This window comes from Rosa chinensis, chromosome 5, assembly GCF_002994745.2.
Source record: "Rosa chinensis cultivar Old Blush chromosome 5, RchiOBHm-V2, whole genome shotgun sequence".
NCBI lineage: Eukaryota > Viridiplantae > Streptophyta > Magnoliopsida > Rosales > Rosaceae > Rosa > Rosa chinensis.
Window position 1 is genome coordinate 4,743,550 of NC_037092.1, and position 19,865 is coordinate 4,763,414.

At 38.1% G+C, this 19,865-nt stretch overlaps 2 protein-coding genes across 4 annotated transcripts; both read left to right on the forward strand.

The window, feature by feature from the left end:
• The first annotated feature begins 10,872 nt into the window (after nt 1–10,872).
• Nucleotides 10,873–14,375, forward strand: LOC112166445 (serine carboxypeptidase-like 31). 3 transcript variants are annotated; one of them, XM_040506924.1, is made up of 10 exons: nt 10,873–11,239; nt 11,811–11,918; nt 12,091–12,186; nt 12,376–12,468; nt 12,573–12,655; nt 12,742–12,999; nt 13,177–13,307; nt 13,460–13,555; nt 13,690–13,795; nt 13,941–14,375. In XM_040506924.1, exons 1-10 carry the CDS (start codon nt 10,945–10,947, stop codon nt 14,085–14,087), a joined length of 1,413 nt encoding a protein of 470 aa, XP_040362858.1. In that variant the 5' UTR covers nt 10,873–10,944; the 3' UTR covers nt 14,088–14,375. The 3 variants fall into 3 exon arrangements, with proteins under 3 accessions (XP_040362858.1, XP_024159058.1, XP_024159057.1); XM_024303290.2 differs by having other exon boundaries at nt 12,742–13,029; nt 13,919–14,097; XM_024303289.2 differs by having other exon boundaries at nt 10,874–11,239; nt 12,742–13,029; nt 13,941–14,373.
• A 2,293-nt stretch (nt 14,376–16,668) lies between these two features.
• On the forward strand, nt 16,669–19,581 carry LOC112202968 (serine carboxypeptidase-like 32). The gene is made up of 10 exons (XM_024344003.2): nt 16,669–16,954; nt 17,311–17,418; nt 17,643–17,738; nt 17,847–17,939; nt 18,049–18,131; nt 18,228–18,527; nt 18,626–18,756; nt 18,872–18,967; nt 19,063–19,168; nt 19,254–19,581. Exons 1-10 carry the CDS (start codon nt 16,669–16,671, stop codon nt 19,398–19,400), a joined length of 1,446 nt encoding a protein of 481 aa, XP_024199771.1. The 3' UTR covers nt 19,401–19,581.
• The last annotated feature ends 284 nt before the right edge of the window (nt 19,582–19,865 follow it).

The following is a 19,865-nucleotide window of genomic DNA, read 5'->3' on the forward strand; positions in this document are numbered from 1 at the left end:
CCCTATAAATTTTTAAAGTTTTCCTCTTTAGATGTTATTCAGTTTGGTCAGATTGGATAAGGACAAGGCTAGTTTTCATGAGCCACAAATCGCGAGAGGTGGTGACAATCTCGAAATTTCGGGAGAATATCAGGAATATCGCAAAAACTTCGAATATTTCCGGAAATATCGTTAAAATTTCGAATATTTCTGGAAATTTTGAAAATTTCTCATGGTATTCTCTTGATAAGTCAAAGATCTATCGAGACCCTAAAAAACGAAAATATCAAGGATATTATCGATTTTTTAGTTCATGGGAATATCGTAAAACCTTCGAATATTTCCTTAAATATCGTTAAAATTGCGAATATTTCCGGAAATTTCAAAAATTTCTCACGATATTCTCTTAATAAGTCAAAGATATATCGAGACCCTAAAAAAATGAAAATTTCTCAGAAATTTCTCGGATATTATCGATTTTTTAGTCCATGGGAATATCGCAAAAACTTCGAATAAATTTCTCACGATATTCTCTTAATAAGTCAAATATATATCGATACCCTAAAAAAATGAAAATATCGCGCAAATTTCAAAGATATTATCGATTTTTTAGTAAGGGAATAGTTAGCAAGAAACTGAGCTCGAGGTCTAAGGGGTGAGTTATATAAACCGAATTCAATAGTGACGAATAAATTCCATGATTAGGATGGCAAATCGCATATAGGAAGTTTGCTTTCAGATGAACATGATAGCCAAGTTTTTCCTTATCTCTCGTAAGTCTTTTCTATCATAGCACTGGGCAGTAGTGGGGAACGGAAACTGCTAGATTCTAAACTACATTATCTTGAAAATTTGGTTGGTCAAATATAACTGGTACAAGTTTTTCATCATTTTCTCCCTGTACCAATATGAGTAAAGAGCAAAAGTTAGAAAGAAAATCAACTCCTAATTAAAAGGGTTCCTGGGGTGATAATTTCCTCTTTTTCCGCAAGAATATGCGACTCTTGATTACAGAAATAAACAAACAGAGAACTATTGGAGTTGATTTGGAACAAGGAACTGGGAAGAAGAAAGAAAAAGCACACTGTTCAAAGGAGTGCCTCTGAAAAATCAGGAGTCTTATTGGAGGAAGTCTGATAGTGGATCCATTGGGCACTAAGGAAACAAGGGTAGTATTAAAAGGGAAAATGGGCACATTAAGAAGAAATATGTAATTACTACCCTAAGAAGAGGAGCACACTTTCGCAGTGTGGTCAGATTCTCCAATGTGTCTGGCTTATCCAACTAATTTGAGCAATGATGCCAATGTTAGGCAGGTCAATAGGCTTATCTATTTCTTCTTTTGAACTTGTGCTCAGGGTCTTGGTAAGAGCTTTGAAAAGTTCTCATACGGTCAAAATGATCAGAAGCCACTATTAGGTAATCCTAGACAGACCGTTGATTTAGAAACTGGAAAGGTTCACTAATAGGAGCAGCTCAAAACTGGTGTGGCCTCTACTATCTGCAGAAGATCCTCTTCTTGAATCACTCTGGAAACAGATTTAAACTACCAAACATACTATATGCAATAAGAGAAAAGTATAACTACTGTTCATTTTAAATCTACAGATTAGTTGCATATGTACAGGTTCATTTCATTAATAACTAATGTTCCAGAGAATTCTTGGTGCCAATCGCGCCATCATAATCACAAAGCACAAGGGAAACACTTCGAGTAGAAGCCCTGGATCATCATGATGATGATAACTCTCAGACCAACCAACAATAAAAGGTAGTGGAAGAGCTTGTTTATTTTTGTAAATCTAATTTCATAGAATCAAGTACATAATTTAGACAAAATTGTATATGGTAGGCAAGAATGACATGCGCTGTGGGAGAGGGCCATCAGAACTAAAATCTGGTCAATGCAGAACTTCATGCACAGTATTTCCATGATAATAATGTGTCCTTTTGTGCTCCATTATGCTCTGATATATCACCTCTAAAAAGAAGAATAGCAAGTCTCCCATTTGTCTTTTTGTAGGGTGCACTGAAAAATGAAGCCAACATTAAATTTTAGATAATGACTTAAGCACGATTTGTTTTTGCTGGTTCAACTTCAACATATATATGGTTGCTTATGGTTAAGATATACCATGTAGGGAAAATGTGGATATTATAAATCCAAATCTACCCCTTCCTCCCTTCTAAAATGTAGTTAGCTGGGTTCTGGAAGAGCAATGACATGGAATATGGATAATCATCTTATAGGGATATTAACGGCCCTTGGTGCTTGCTGACATCGATTTTTATAGGTCAAAAAGATTCTGAACAATTTGATTTTTCCTTTTCTCCCTCCAACCAATAAGATTTCCTCTCCATAAGCTGGTACAGAAGGCAATAGATGAGGATTATAATACTTGGTTTCAATGTTGCTAGCATATTAGTCAAAAAGATTCTAATCACTTGATATTTGTTTTTGAATTATCTCATGTTCTTTTTGCTTGAGCAAGAAAACTTTGTGCATCTGATGCTGGGTTCTCAAAACCAATAGCCTCTACAATGCCTACATTCTACAGATCCGTATAGTAATGACCAAGGCTAGCTAGCTTGCATTATCCTAGTCATGGGAGGTGGAAAGAACTCCTAGACACCCTTTAATTTGCATTATATAGTTACTAGTTTATCATGTGTTTCTGGCTGTTTACCATCGAGGAAGCTAGACCAGTTAAGTCCAACTGAATCTGTCTCTTATTTATTTTGACTCTATTTTCTCTGGATTTAGAAGCCTAATGTTTGTGTTGTCTTCTGAATGCTCTATATATGTAAAAGAAAGTATGTGTAAATTTTCTAATGCAACCTATCCTCTCTATGTCACATGGCGATTTAGTGGGTGAAATTAGACACAAACTTTCTTAATTTGTAAAGTTAATGTTAATCTGTAGCTATTATTAGCAATTAATGCGCTTTATCTCAATTCTGATCATGTCTCTGATCTTTATCACTCGTTACCTAACAGGGTTACAATACATGGGAAGCTCGAGACTTTCAGGACTCGATGAAAAAGGCTACACCAAGTATGAGTAATTTCTCATTAATTTATGGAAACAGTCAAATATAACAAGGTAGAGAGAATAAATTTCTGATAGATTATTACACCTATTCTGTGGTGTATATAAACAGATTACAATCGTACTACAACTATTGTGTACTACTGTACTACACAACCTATACAAGGTAAGTAATTACAACAATATATTCCCTTGTAGTCTATTCCTAATAGGGAACGATGACTCACACTAACACTCCCCCTCAAGTTGGCGCATATACATCAACCATGCCCAACTTGCTTAGTGAGTCATAAAACGCCTTCCTGGAAACTCCTTTGGTAAGTACATCTGCAAGTTGCTCTTCAGTTGGAACAAAAGGAAAGCTAATGATTTTGGCATCTAGCTTCTCCTTTATAAAGTGACGATCAACCTCCACATGCTTAGTACGATCATGCTGTACTGGATTCTGCGATATGTCAATAGCTGCCTTGTTGTCACAATACAGCTGCATGGAATTTTTGAGTATGAAACCCAGATCACGTAACAGATTTCTTAGCCACAACAATTCACACACTCCGTGAGCCATACCTCTATACTCGGCCTCAACACTAGAACGTGCCACAACTTTCTGTTTCTTACTCTTCCATGTAACCAGATTACCTCCCACAAAGGTAAAGTAACCTGATGTCGACCTCCTGTCTGTGATATTTCCAGCCCAATCTGCATCTGTGAAGCCACAAACCTCGAGGATGTTGTTGTGTTTAGAAAATAGTACTCCCCTACCTGGAGCTGACTTCAAGTACTTCAGAATTCGCATAACAGCATCCATGTGACTCTCACTCGGATTATGCATGAACTGACTCACCACGCTCACTGCATACGCAACGTCTGGTCTGGTATGAGCCAAATAAATCAAGCGCCCAACTAACCTCTGATAGCGAGCTCGATCAGTAGGTACCTGATCTTGATACTCAGCTAAACCATGGTTCTGCTCAATAGGAGTGTCAATAGGTCTGCAATCCAACAAACCTGTTTCTGTAAGCAAGTCAAGGACATACTTCCTCTTGCACAGATAGATTCCTTCTCTCCCCCTGGCTACCTCAATTCCTAAGAAGTACTTAAGCTCACCCAAGTCTTTCATTTCAAACTCAGAGGCTAGCTGTCTCTGCAGTCTATCCATCTCAACAGTGTCATTACCAGTGATTACCATATCATCCACATAGATAATTAGAGCTGTTACCTTCCCCTGTTGATGCTTGAGAAACAAGGTATGGTCTGAGTTGCTCTGCCTGTAACCAACCTTTCGCATGAACTGTGAAAATCTTCCAAACCAAGCACGAGGTGACTGTTTGAGACCATACAGAGACTTTCTCAATTTGCATACAAACTCACCAGGAGAAGCAACTACATACCCTGGTGGGAGACTCATGTATACTTCCTCGGCTAACTCTCCATGAAGGAATGCATTCTTGACATCAAACTGTCGGAGTGGCCAGTTTAAACTAGCAGCGAACGAGAGCAGAACCCGAATAGTATTCATCTTGGCAACAGGAGCAAAAGTTTCATCATAGTCTATACCATACGTCTGAGTAAATCCCTTTGCTACAAGACGTGCTTTGTATCGATTCACTGATCCATCTGCATTATGCTTCACGGTAAACACCCAACGACAGCCTACAGCCTTCTTGCCTTGTGGTGGATGCACAAGTTGCCAAGTACTGTTCTTCTGCAACGCCTCCATCTCTTCATCCATAGCCTTCCTCCACTTTGGATCCCCCAACGCATCCTGCACTTTGTTAGGTACTGATACAGCAGATATTTGATTCACAAATGATTCATATGACTTAGACAACCTCCTAGTGGACATATAGTTGGCTACAGGATAAGTTGATTTGGCAGTAAGAGTAGGTTCATATCTTTTGGCTGATTGACCTCGAGTGGTCCTATGTGGTAACACATATGACTCAACATTAGACTCACTACTACTAGTATCAGTGGATGGACATACCTCAAATGGGTGATCTTCAGTACCAGGAAGCTGTGGGTCAGGGGTAGAAGCGATGGCAGGAGGGGCAGTTGTGTCTTCAACCTCATTCTGAGTGATGGGAACTGGCGCTTCTGCTGCTGAGTGATGGGAAGCTGTGGGTCCTTCTCCCGCTGATTCCTCCCCCTCTCCATGATATAGCTCTTCAAAATATGAATTCTCCCCCTGAAGAGCTGTATCTGAAGAGGAGAAATAACTCATGTCTTCAAAGAAAGTAACATCCATAGTGACATAATACTTTCTGGTGGGTGGATGATAGCACTTGTACCCCTTCTGATGACCGCCGTAGCCAACAAACACACACTTAAGGGCCCGGGCATCCAACTTAGACCGCTGATTTTTTGGTACATGGACAAAGGCAACACAACCAAAAACACGAGCTGGAAGATTATGAAAGGATGGTAAGGAGACATGAGAGGCGAGAACCTCAAATGGAATTTTGCCCTGAAGGACACTAGATGGAAGACGATTGATAAGATGAGAGGAAGCATGTATAGCATCGCCCCATAGATACTTAGGCATATGAGCTCTAAAAAGAAGGGCACGAGCCATATCAAGTAAATGACGGTTTTTCCGTTCGGACACTCCATTCTGTTCTGGTGTTTGTGGACACGTGGTTTGGTGAACAATCCCATGAATGTTAAAAAACTCTTGGAACACATGATTAACATACTCCCCCCCATTGTCAGAACGAAGGACTTTAATGGTGCTATGATATTGTGTTTGAACAAGATTACGAAAGGTTTGAAAAGCGGGGAAGACTTCATCTTTTGTTTTAAGAAGAGCAACCCATGACAATCTTGTACAATCATCAACAAACAACACAAAATATCGCATACCCGATACAGTAGGCTCCCTAGAAGGTCCCCAAACATCAGAATGAATCAACTCAAAAGGAATGACACTTTTATTAGAAATACTAGAAGAATAAGTAGCACGATGACTCTTGGCCAAAACACATGTTTCACAATGTAAAACTGACTCATCCACACCAATAAACAAAGTAGGCATGGTTTTCTTCATAAGACTAAAAGATGGATGCCCTAAACGGCGATGCCACAACCAAATCTCACTTAGCTTATCAGAAGTCGAAGTCAAAGCAGCTCGGGACTGTGCTCCTGGTTTCTCTCCTGCGTATGTCTGATCCAGATGGAATAACCTGCCCCTCAGATACCCCCGACCGACTATCTCCCTGGTGAGAAGATCCTGAAAAATCACATACATAGGATAAAAGGTTACAGAGCATTTAGACTCAGTGTTCAATTGTGGGACAGATATCAAGTGATGAGATAAGTCAGGCACATATAACACATTGTGAAGTTCTAAAGTAGGAGTAAGACGCACCGACCCTGACCCTAACACAGGAAAAGCCTCACCATTGGCATTGGTTACATAGGACACTGATGGGGAAGACAATTCAGTAAAATATGATTTGTCATAAGTCATATGGTCGGAGGCACCAGAATCAATAATCCATGTATCAGAACCAACAAAGTTAGAAATCTATAAAGCCATACCAATTTTACCTCGACCAGCTATAGAGGCTGTAGGGGTAGCTCCACCTGCTGTATGATGATCTTGGCCAGCCACTCCATAGAAATCCGGTTCTTGGACCAAGTGAACCGCAGCTGCTTTGCCCTTAAGGCGATAACCTTGCTTTTTAGGTTTAAGGTGTGGGTTCAACTTCCAACAAGTCTCCCGAACATGCCCAAGATCGTTGCAATAGGAGCATTGAGGACGAGGACGGTTGGTGAAGCCTTGTGGGAAACCTTGCTGATGCAGTGGGGCTGAACTCTGTTGCTGAGGGAAAGGTGCAGGTGCCTTGGCTTGAATGGCTAGGATAGAGACTTCAACCTATGCATGTTTGACACTTTCCTGCTGAGACTCATCCTTGCGGATGTATGTAAAAGCTGCATTCAAACTAGGAGGATCTGTCATTCTGAGCAATTCTCCCTTGGCACTGCTATGCTTCTCATCAAGCCCTCTCAGGAAGACATGAACCCTTTCTAGCTCCTTCTCCTTCTGGTACCACACAAGATCTTCCTGATTCTTGATTTTGCAAGGACGCTTCTGATCAATTTCAGCCCATACATTCTTCAGCTTGGTGAAAAACACTGACACTGGTTGCCCATTCTGTTGCATTCCTGCAGCTTTGCACATCAGTTCATGAACCTGTATAAAATCAGACTCATTTGTATAGAGATCTCCCAACGTCTTCCATATTGCCTCAGCAGTTTCACATTCCTCTACCATCTGTAGCACATCATCAGTCATGGCTCTAAATAAAATAGACATTACAAGCCCATCATCATCTTCCCACTTAGCATAGGCTTCTATGTCATCTTCACGAGGAACCTTGATTGTTCCTGTCACATGTCCCATCTTGTGTATCCCACGAAGATAAACGGACATAATCTTCTTCCATGTTCGGAAATTGGTACCAGTGAGTTTAGTACCTCCAAAAGAACCACCTTCTGAGCTCTTAACAGATACCTCAACTTTCTGAACCTCATTGGCCTTAGAACCCTGACCTTCACTGTCATCACCACCCATTGCAGTAATAAAATAGAAAAATACACTCCCAAAGTGCGCAGCGGAAATAAGAATAACAATAGTAACAACAAATTTTTTTTTTTTTTTTTGAAACCTGGTTGACCGAGCTGGATGTGTGGACCGAGTCGGTTGACCGAGTCGGGACGAGCGGACTCACTGATGTAGGTGGGTTGACTCACTGAAGGAGGCGAGTTAGAGGCGAGTTGACTCACTGAAGGTCGAGATAGATCCGGGGAGAGATCAAGAGCGATTGATCTGAAGGTGAGGAATCGATCTGGAGGTGAGGATCGATCCACAGATTGGGCTGGAATCGATCGACCTGGAAGTGCCGGAGAACGAACCGAAGAGGATCAGAGACGTCTGAATCGAGGAGGGCCGAACCGGCTGGATCGGTCTGAGTGCTACCGTGAACTGGGCAGCGACGCCGGAATCGATCGACCTGGAAGTGATGCAGCGACGCCGGAGAGATGTGATGCAGCGACGCCGGAGAGATGTGATGCAGCGACGCCGGATCTGGAAAAAACGACAGGTCTGGTTTGAACACGATCTGGAAACCAGCGGCTCTTCTCCTGGTGCAGACGATGGGGCCGAACTGGAGATGAGAGGGTGTCGCCGAAGTCAAAGAAGAAGACACCGGTCGTTCTTTGACGGACGCCTAGGGTGCAGACAAACGATGATGATAGTCTGAAATTTAAGATAAAGAGACAAAGTCCTCTCGGATCTTTGCTCTGATACCAAGTCAAATATAACAAGGTAGAGAGAATAAATTTCTGATAGATTATTACACCTATTATGTGGTGTATATAAACAGATTACAATCGTACTACAACTATTGTGTACTACTGTACTACACAACCTATACAAGGTAAGTAATTACAACAATATATTCCCTTGTAGTCTATTCCTAATAGGGAACGATGACTCACACTAACAGAAACTTCTCCTTCACTGTGCATATTGGTTGCAGAACTGTATTTAAGCACTGGTTGCATATTGGGATCCACAAATATATACTATATGTGCAATCACACACACACACGTATGAATTGAATGTTTATGAGGTAAATCCTAACTAATGAGCATATTATGCACTAACTTCCACTTCTCTTTCTCTGCATTGACTAAAATCCCGCTTAGTGGAAATGAAACACACAGAAAGTGATGAAGAAAAATAGTTTCTTAAGGCAGTAGGTGGACATGATCTATTGGCTAGTAAAAAATAAATTGGAGTCAGATGTCTGAGGCAAATTCCTCACTGATCGAGGATATACATATATCTTCTAGTGCTGAAGAGATGATGTGTAGGTGGCACTGGGAGGAATGCTTTTAGGTACTGCTTTACATTAATCTTCAGTCTTAAACATCTAGAACTGTACTTAGGCCGGTGAACTCTGCAAATTGCTAATTTGAGTTAGAAAATTGTTGTATCTCTGAAGCAGATGATGAACTTTATAATACATGATTGGTCTAAAGTGTATTACATTGGGATTTAACAAATCTAACTCACAATTAACAGACCATCTCCATCTCATTTTCAACTAAAAACAGTTGGAATCCAAGTCATTGTTCAACCATCAACTTAATTGGTTTATTCTTTCATTCCCTTCATGACCGCTTTGCTTCATCAGATTCAAGAGTCATTACGCACAAGGTTCGCCACAAAAATCCATCTTTCTACTTTGTGATGATGAGATTCTTAAGAGCATGTTGCCTTTTTCTGTTTATTTATATGACACCACCAATTTGGAATATATACCACGTTGTCTTTTCCACTATGTTATATTGACTAGCAAGAACATTGTCTCTCGTATATGCACCAAGAGATTGCCACGAGCTGTGTTCTCGACATTTATCCCTTTCTTTCAATCATGATATTGTACCCTTTAGGTCGTTATTAGACTCTGCAATAGTAGCTTCAAGCCTTCAACATCAAAATGATGTACCTTAGCTAAGGATAATAATATTCTTTTATCTTCAGAAAATGATTTCCTTAGTTAAGGTTAACAGAGATCAAGATTCAATGCTAACTTTTTTTCATTCATTAAATCTGTCTCCAAGAGACTACAATGTCATAATTTATAGAGCACTAAGATAATTAAGTACTAAATTAGTACAATACACATAATAAACATACCTTAGAAACCCTAAACTACATATAACCCGAATCTTAATAACCTTAAAAGCACCAGAGTAACCCAATCAATCTGCATCATGACACTGTATATTAGGAGAATAAATATGATTGCAACTTACTTTAGACGGGTTTTAGTATTAATTACTGTTAGACTGCAAACCCAGATCCCAACAATTATCTACCAAACCATGATACCATCTGTATCCCTAACATATTTTTTAATTTGCTTATAATAGATTCAGTAATTAACAAAATGTTTATAGGGTATTCATATAAACTGTTTTATTTAGACTCTTTTAACTGTTTTCTCGGACTGGATCTCTGCAATCTGCAGATAGTAGACACCAGGTTTCTTTATGATATACTTTTTGAAATCATTCACTATATATATATAATGAACCTAGGAATCTTTTTAACTGGGTTTTTTCTAAGATAAGATCAGGGAATTTATTTGCGAATTGGATGACTCTGTTAATAGGGTTAATCAGATTGCTGGATATTGAATCCTAAGAATTCCTAATGCTGGTTTGGAATAGCTTTACTTTAGAAGCGGATACAGCTAGGCTGTTGAGTTTGACTATATTGAGAAATTGATTCAAGTGTTTCCGGTGTTGGTCTATAGATTGAGAGAAAATAAGGACATCATCTACGTAAACTATACAAAATTCGCTGAATTGATTGAATATATCATTCATTATATTCTGAAATTCACTAGGAGCATTTCTCTCTCTCTCTCTCTCTCTCTCTCTCTCTATATATATATATATATATATATATATATACACACACACACACACACACATATATATATATATATATATATATCATCAACAACCATTAAAGAGTAAATAATGGAGGCACCACTCATCAGCAGCTTTGCTCATCCATGAATTAATAGCCTAGAATGAAGCTGGGCTGCCTAAACCCCCCACGTCAGATGCCAATGCCATATGAATATTGACAACGTGATTATTAAAAATTCCATTGCCACGCAGGACCTTCTTTCATATCTACTTTTTAAATTCCATATCATCATCGTAGTGTAATATAGTAATGCACTATTAAAAAAATGAAAATAAAGTTGTTCCCATTCAATCCCCAATGACTATAAATACACATGAGGATTTGCTTATGTTTTATCTCATTCAGTGTTTTGTGGGAGGGTCTCTAATTAAACTAGTTAGTGAAGTTTCTTTTGGTTCAGTATGAATTTTGTAGTAGTAAAAGCAACAGTTATCTTCCTAATTTTGGCTCTTACTGTGGTCGAGCCAAAGCCTGTTCCGGATGCTAGAAAGAAGCGGTCTAATACTGAGAAATTGATCAACTCATTGGCGAGTCAGGATCTTGTGACCAACCTGCCTGGCCAGCCTGCTGTAGACTTCCGGCACTATGCTGGCTATGTCCCTGTCAATGAAACAAATGGCAGGGCTCTCTTTTACTGGTTTTATGAGGCTGCTACTAACCCAGATCTAAAACCTCTTGTTTTGTGGCTTAATGGAGGTGAGCTGACCAATATATATGTATAAAACCTTACATAATCGTATAGATACACAAACACATATATATGTCCATAACCCTCTAAGGATGGTTGTTTTTGGGAGATGTTGCATGTGTACTCAAACCAGTAAGTTTTGTTTTTTTTTTTAATCATCAGTTTGCAATTATCTTTGTAGCCATCCATGCACGTTCCATTATGCTATCTCCATCTTTTGACCAAATCTCTGAGCTTAATATGGATATCTATGTAGCAAACTAGCAGTACATAATCATATATGTGTGGAAGAGAAAGCCAGCATATATATAGGTTCCTTGATATCTTCATGTTGCCTTATCTTTCGACAGTTACCCAATATTAAACATGTTAATTACTGCCAATAAAAAATTGCGTAAAGTTCTATTCGAATATATTGTAGTAATCCTAATGCACTTGGTTTTAGTGGAGATCAATTTTTTTATTTCCTTTCCAACTCATTCACAGTTTTCAATATATATATGCAATTTATCCATCAGGTCAGGCACTTTTTTGCACTTCATGCTATATGCTGAGGTGACAAGATGCTATATGTTTCAGGTCCTGGGTGCTCTTCTGTGGGATATGGAGCAACCCAAGAGATTGGTCCATTCATAGTGGAAACTGATGGCCATGGACTTAGATTTAATAACTACTCATGGAATAAAGGTATGGCCTATGGGCTATGGGATGCTGCTTCACACTTTAATCAAATCAGTTAGATTGCAAATATGCTTTTCTGTACACTTGAACATCTCATTTGCTTTTGTACCATATGGTACTCCATTTTATGATCACAAAGTTGTAGTAATATGTTAAATTTGATGCTATGATGAAGCAGAGGCCAACATGCTGTTCTTGGAATCTCCAGTTGGGGTTGGCTTTTCATACTCCAATACAACTACTGATTATGATAATCTCGGAGATGCCTTTACAGGTGAGTTACTTAAAGAGTATTGATTGCTACAAGCTTCTCTAACAGATGTGTTCCCTTTACAATTCTACTGCTCTATATTTATTCAATTTTTCACGCATATGGTGAGGCCTAATCAAGATATTAGTAAGATTTTGTAACGTTTTAATATAATTTGTTATTCATTCTATTTATTTGGACTACTCAATTCAGCAAATGATGCATATGCGTTTCTGCACAAGTGGTTTCTCAAGTTCCCATCATACAGAACAAGAACCTTCTACATTGCAGGGGAGAGTTATGCAGGTAAATAGGTCATTCTCAATCCCTCAAACCCTCACCTATCAACGATGTGCTGCAATCGAATTTGTTACTGTACTCAGATTCTTCATATCTTAATTTGTTAACAGGAAAATATGTTCCGGAGCTGGCCGAGCTCATCAATGACAAGAATACAGATCCTTCCCTCCATATTGATCTCAAGGGAGTCCTGGTATGATCCTTTGGGAAACACTTTTTCAGTGTAGTCTGTGCGCTGTGTATTTTGAATTAAAGTGTTTTCTTGTATATGATGTGCAGCTGGGTAATCCTGAAACATCAGATGCTGAGGATTGGAGAGGTATAGTGGATTATGCTTGGAGTCATGCTGTGATATCAGACGAAACTCACAAAGTTATAAGCGAAAACTGTGATTTTGACGGTGATACTTGGAGTAATAAGATCTGTGCTCAAGCTGTGGATGAAGTACTAAAACAATACAAGGAGATAGACATTTACAGCCTTTATACCTCAGTCTGCATCGGTGATACAGCAAGTTCAAATGATGGTTCGATGCAAGTAATGATGATGAAGCACACATCTACAATGGTGAGTGAAGATTTCAAATGATAATTTAGGCACACTTAAACTTCAATTAGCTCAAAGCTAGATTCTTCCAGTTTTGAGCAACTAATGTTTTAGGCACACTTCAATTAAAATTAGTCAAAGACTTAAAATGTCTTTTTCTTTTATCAGATGCCAAGAATTATGGGTGGCTATGATCCGTGTCTGGATGATTATTCAAGAAAATTCTATAACAGAGCAGATGTGCAAAAGGCCCTCCATGTTAGTAATGGTCCCCAGCTCAAGAACTGGAGCATCTGCAGGTAATTAATCCCATCTCCCTCGGACTATTTTGGACATAGCTAGCAACAATACTTGATTTGACCACGTTTGCCAAGATTGCTAGTTATATCCAGACTGCACTCAACAAGTGGCAATTTGCTAATACAATTTTGTTTACCTAATTTCGTTGCAGTACCAAAATATTTCATGAGTGGGTTGATTCAAAGCCATCTGTTCTTCCTATATACAAGAAACTCATTGCAGCAGGAATGAGAATATGGGTGTACAGGTACATTTAAACTTATTTATACACATATGTTGCCTGCCTAATTAACATCAATAATTTTGAGGGATATATATTATACGATGAATTAATCTTAAACCACCTTAACTGATTATGGTTTTGTCTTATGGATAATTAAGTGGAGACACGGATGGAAGAGTTCCTGTGCTGTCCACGAGATATAGCATAAGTGCTCTGGGACTGCCTATTACAAAAGCATGGACACCGTGGTACCACCAAAAGCAGGTAATCAGCTTTAGCAAGCCTTAACAATGGAAATCACGTGAATTTGATCTACGTCAGTTCTACAAAACTATATACCAGTTCCATTAATTCTCTCACTTTAAGTCTAATCTTTATTTGTATAAGGTTTGGTATATATGGTACGTAGGTGAGTGGGTGGTTTCAAGAATATAAGGGGCTTACATTTGCAACATTCAGAGGAGCCGGGCATGCAGTTCCTTGCTTCAAACCAAGCAACTCACTGGCTTTATTCACCTCTTTTCTCCTTGGGGAATCTCTGCCTTCTGCTCGATGATTAAGTGATTGTCACAGTACTAGTGATGATAACTGATGACGGAGATCGTCCCATATCCAAATTGACGGCGCAAGAAGATTTCGCTCTTAGTCATGGTATATACTATAGGCAAACCAAGTAGAAGTCCATAGCCAAATAGAGAATGTAAAACCCTTTTAATCTCTATCTAAAATAAGGCCCTTATTGGCAAGAAAATCAAGCGTTAATAATGGCTATGGTGTTGTTGGTTAATGGTTATACAATATTTAAATGAATTTTCCTAATCACCTACTCAATGATACTTGATTAGGAGAAAATTTCAGAGTTTTTTTTTTTTTTTTTTTTTTTTTTTTTTTTTCAGAGTTTTTGTTAAAACAAGCGCATGTTATACGCTGTACTCCTTCAATATCTATATTTTTACAATTTACTGGATCGTTTCTTCCAATTTGTTGTGCTTGTTACTGAGCAAGAGTGACTACTTCCAACACGTATAAGTAATTAACACCCCTGATTTTAATTTTTCCATAGACTTGGTAAATCAAACAAATGTAAGAGGTACGTAGGATGAATTAAAGCCAACATCATATGAGTGCAACTAACCACCATTTTTCTTCATGAAATACGAGTTATTGCTAGATAGAGCGACTAAGACAAAAGCAGTTATTGTTAGGAATATAAAGTTGAATCCTGTCGTACATGATAAGTGATTTGATTTTGAATTAGATGTTTTCAATTTTCATATTATACAAGTGTAAACACGAAAATCCTGCAACGAATGAAAGAATGACACGTGTACAAAATAATATATTTTTATTAATGAATTTGAGGATTACAATCTCTGTAGATGCTCTTTCACAAGAATCTGATTCGATCTCTGACGTTGATTTGATCCAAGGGTGGCGAGCACTTGATCTTGAATCAAACGGTTGCAGTGTGAACTTCTTGCTATGTTGACGATTTGAGGAAGACGATTGACCAAGGGTTGTAGATTGATCTTGATTGGATTTAGGCCACGAGTTGTGTCACGTGGTGAGCGTTCTTCGGCTTTGGTAGGGGACGAACCGGCACGTGTGTTTGGTGCTTGTTGATTCTCCATGAGCTTGATGAAGAACTTGTAGAGGATTTACTTTGTTGAAGACGACGGATGATCAAGTGCTATAGAGGCTTGATCTTGATCAGACTTGAACCACGAGAAGTGTCATGTGGCGAGTATGGCTTTGATGGCGGATGAATCGGCATGTTTGCTTGGTGCTTGTTGATTCTTCGCGAGTTTGACAACTTCTGAGCTTGCAGGTGATTTCCGTTTGTCTGAAGTTGGTGAGGTGAAGAGACCGGCTATTTGGTAGCTTGATGGTTCTTCACGAGCTTGGGAGACTTCTGAGTTTTGAAGAGGTTTCTTCCGTTTGCTTGCGTCCCTCTGTCTATCGTCCTTCTCTGTCGTTTGTCGTCGTCCTCCCTTATCTTGATTTGAGAATGGGTATTTATAATGTCAATGTCTCCCTCAATTGAGAATGCATTGATGACATAGCATTAATCACATTCCGTAAATATGTAATTAAATCAATCAGTTTTAATTCGTTGATTTAATTACCTTTTATTTAAGGAATATGCCAATCAAATATGATTTGATTTAATACTTGATTTCAATCAGAATTAAACAATTTATTCTGATCGATATTTGTATTTAATACTTGATTTCAATCAGAATTAAACAATTTAATCTGATCGATATTTGTATTTAATACTTGATTTTAATCAGAATTAAACAATTTAATCTGATCGATATTTGTAGTTGATGCTTAATTTTCATTGAAATCAATCAGTTTAATACTATTGATCCGCTTTAAATGCTTAACTTGAGCAACAATCAATCAACGATAAATTGACACTTCCACAATTGATGCTTCCGCGTCATTCAATCGATGGATCACTCGTGTTTTGACATGTGTCATCCTCGAAGCTCACATAATTTTGGTGATGTATGAGCCACGTGTAACTTTTGTAGGATCCATGTGCCAACTAAGCTTGTTTAGCCAAAATTTCAAAGATTGACCGATTTATTTTATGAATTTTATTTTCATTAAATTTCTTGTGTTTACAACAAGATTCATCCACATATGTTTCATGAGTTTTTAGTTTATTTCTGGTTACATATTCATGCAGGCTAACCAATATAATCAATTAGTCAAAGATTTCAATTTCAATAACCTACTACGTATCATTGACCAAAAAGAAAACCTACCACGTATCGCTATCTTTCTTTTCAAACCCCTTGCATTAAAATTTAACGATTACAGTCAATAAAATTCAAAATCTGTGTTCCTTAATTTCTTTATTTAGGTGAGTGCATTTATTTCTGTTAAAACAAATCCGGCCAAGTAAGGAATGGAAATCAGTTATCTCGTTAAATGACTCAATTATCGTTCATGAACCAGTCATGCATACCGGCCGTTTTTTTTTTCTTTTCTGACTGGCCGGGATATATTTCTGTTAAAACAAATCCGGCCAGGTAAGGAATGAAAAAAGATATAGTCATTAAATAAATACCGTGTTTTGTTATCTCATTCCATTTTGATTTTATGCTTCCAATATTATGAATATGATGGAGTTCGTAGTAAAAGCGACAGCCTTCTTCTTCATTCTGGCAACTATTGTGGAGCCTCAGCCTGTTTTGGGATCTAGAAGAATATTGCAACAACAGACTGGGATTAGTACTAGTAGTGATGATGATCTTGTGACCAACTTGCCTGGCCAGCCTGCCGTAGACTTCAAGCACTATGCCGGCTATGTCACTGTGAACGAAACAAAAGGACGGGCACTCTTTTACTGGTTCTTTGAGGCTGCTACCACTCCAGATCAAAAACCTCTTGTTTTGTGGCTTAATGGAGGTGAGCTCTACTGACGAACAATATATAGAAAATCATCATATAGAATAGTAATTTATATATATATATATATATAATGTATATGAGAATATATTCAAACTTAAGATCTCATTTAGGACGCAATGCATGTAGTAGTACTTTAATATAATTGGATATAATCATACAAGTTATATGCAAATAGATGTATTGTTCATATACAGATTGTAAGGTTTGGCAGGATATCCCAATGTCAAATTTAGGTCATCAGGATTTGAGGATTTTGGGGTATAAAACAATACATTGTTTATGCATGTGGATTAGGCAATATTAATATTCCATGTTATGTGGTGAGGTGACAAGATGCTTAATGGGTGTTTCAGGTCCTGGGTGCTCTTCTGTGGGATATGGAGCCAGCCAAGAGATTGGTCCATTCCTATTGGACATTAAGAGCCAGGGACTCATATTTAATAACTACTCATGGAATAAAGGTATGTCATATACTTCTATGAGGTAACTATATTTCCCATACTCTTAAAAAAAAAAAAAACTATATTTCCCATAAATTAGTTCAAAACAAAAAGTTCAGCTGCTATGCAAACCTGCTTTGCTAGCTAGCTTCATACTTGAGCAGCTCATTTGATGGTTCTCAATCCATTTACGAATATGATCACTATTTGGTAGTGAATTTTGAAGTCTGTGTTCGATGACGCAGAGGCCAACGTGCTATTCGTGGAATCTCCGATTGGGGTTGGCTTTTCATACACCAACACAACTTCTGATTTTGATAAGCTAGGAGATAACTTCACAGGCAAGTCACTAAAAGAAGTAATACAGCTGTAATTTATTACCTTTGACACATAAGTTCAATACATTTTGATCTTAATCAGAATTTATAATTTGTTTCTAATTCAATCAGCGCAAGATTCATACACATTCCTGCATAAGTGGTTTCTCAAATTCCCATCATACAGAAACCGGACCTTGTATATTGCAGGCGAGAGTTATGCAGGTAAACAAGTCATCCTCAATGACGGTCCCTCACATATTAACCATATATTTTCTGCAACTGAATTTCTTCTGTGACAACCGGGATTCTTCATGTCTTCATTTGTCAACAGGAAAATATATTCCGGAGCTAGCTGATTTCATCTTTGATAGGAACTCAGATCCTTCCCTCCATATTGATCTCAAGGGTATCCTGGTGCGTGTGTGTGTGTGTGTGTGTGAGTGTGTATGGTCCTTTTTTAGTCCCAATATAGATTATTCCTCATTTCATATATATGTGATCTGCTTGCAGATGGGTAATCCTGAAACAGATGATGCTGAGGATTGGAGAGGTCTGGTGGATTATGCTTGGAGTCATGCTGTGGTTTCGGACGAAACTCACAAATTAATAAGCGAGTACTGTGATTTCCACAGTAATGATACTTGGGAAAATAAAAATTGTACACAAGGTGTGGATGAAGTATTTAAACAGTACAAGGAGATAGATATATACAGCCTTTACACCCCGGCCTGCACTACAAATGATATAGCAACTTCTAATACTGCTGATTCTAAAGTTCAAGTCATGACGATGAAGCACACATCTACAATGGTGAGTAGTCAAATAAGGCTCTGAAATTAATCATTACAATTTTGAATAGTCCACAAAAGCTAATTTAGGTCCTTAATTAATTCTTTTTCTTTAAACAGATACCAAGGATTATGGGAGGCTATGATGCATGTCTGGATGGTTATTCGAAAAAATTCTTCAACAGAGCAGATGTGCAAAAGGCCCTCCATGCCAGTGATGGTCTCCAGCTCAAGAACTGGAGCATCTGCAAGTAATTTGCCAATGCTATCTCCCTCGTCCAATATTGGACAAAAAATATAACTGCTTATTAATTTGCTTGCAAACAATACTGATAAGAACATTTTCTTCATCTACTTCGTTTGCAGTAATCAAATATTTACCAATTGGTCAGATTCAAAGCCATCTCTTCTTCCCATATACAAGAAACTCATTGCAGCAGGACTAAGAATATGGTTGTACAGGTACATCTTTTTGTTCATATATATGTATATGGTACAATGAATTAATGCAAAAAATCACCTTAGTTAATTATGGTTTTGTTTTATGGATGGATCAGTGGAGACACGGATGGAAGAGTACCTGTGCTGTCCACAAGATATAGCTTAGGTGCTCTAGGGCTGCCTATTACAAAGACATGGAGACCTTGGTACCATCAGAAGCAGGTATTAGTAATTAACAGTCAAAACTATAATCATTAAGCTTGATCTAATTACATTATAATAAATCTAATCTTTATGTTATGGTCAGGTGAGTGGTTGGTATCAAGAATATGAGGGGCTTACATATGCAACAGTTAGAGGAGCTGGGCATGATGTTCCCTCCTTCAAACCAGCAGAGTCATTGGTTCTATTCACATCTTTTCTCCTTGGGGAATCTCCGCCTTCGACTCGATGATTAAGTCGTGAACACAGCTCTAAGAATTGATTACGGAGATCGATCATACCATACTTTAATAAAACTTATGGCTCAAGAATATGTTGGTGCTCTTAATCTTAGTATACCAACCTGCTGTGCGCGCAATATGTAGAAGGCCAAAGCCAAATAGAGAGAAAGTATACATGTAAGGTTAGAGAAGAAAATAAGATTAATTACAAATGATATGGTCATCTTATTTTTGTCATACATGTCATCATCCTACTTAGCAGTAGGAAGGGAACTGCACTTTGAACTTTTAATCGATGAGGCCAAGATTTGGAAGGATTTTTTGTCAACTTTTTCCAAAAAGTAACAAGAAGAACATGCAATTATTGCCAAAAATCGTGTGCTATATATACAAGAACATGCTTGGTGGATCAGAAACTGATCACACCCATCTGGTCAAGCAAGGCAAAAACCCTTTACTTTCTCATAGAACAGATG

Coding starts and splice junctions, on each gene's coding strand:
- LOC112202968 (XM_024344003.2), top strand. CDS start 16,669: ATGGAGTTCGTAGTAAAAGCGACAGCCTTCTTCTTCATTCTGGCAACT. Junction 16,955..17,310: donor TGTTTTGTGGCTTAATGGAG/GTGAGCTCTACT, acceptor TGGGTGTTTCAG/GTCCTGGGTGCTCTTCTGTG. Junction 19,169..19,253: donor CTTGGTACCATCAGAAGCAG/GTATTAGTAATT, acceptor TGTTATGGTCAG/GTGAGTGGTTGGTATCAAGA.
- LOC112166445 (XM_024303289.2), top strand. CDS start 10,945: ATGAATTTTGTAGTAGTAAAAGCAACAGTTATCTTCCTAATTTTGGCT. Junction 12,187..12,375: donor TCTCGGAGATGCCTTTACAG/GTGAGTTACTTA, acceptor TACTCAATTCAG/CAAATGATGCATATGCGTTT. Junction 12,469..12,572: donor TGCAGGGGAGAGTTATGCAG/GTAAATAGGTCA, acceptor ATTTGTTAACAG/GAAAATATGTTCCGGAGCTG.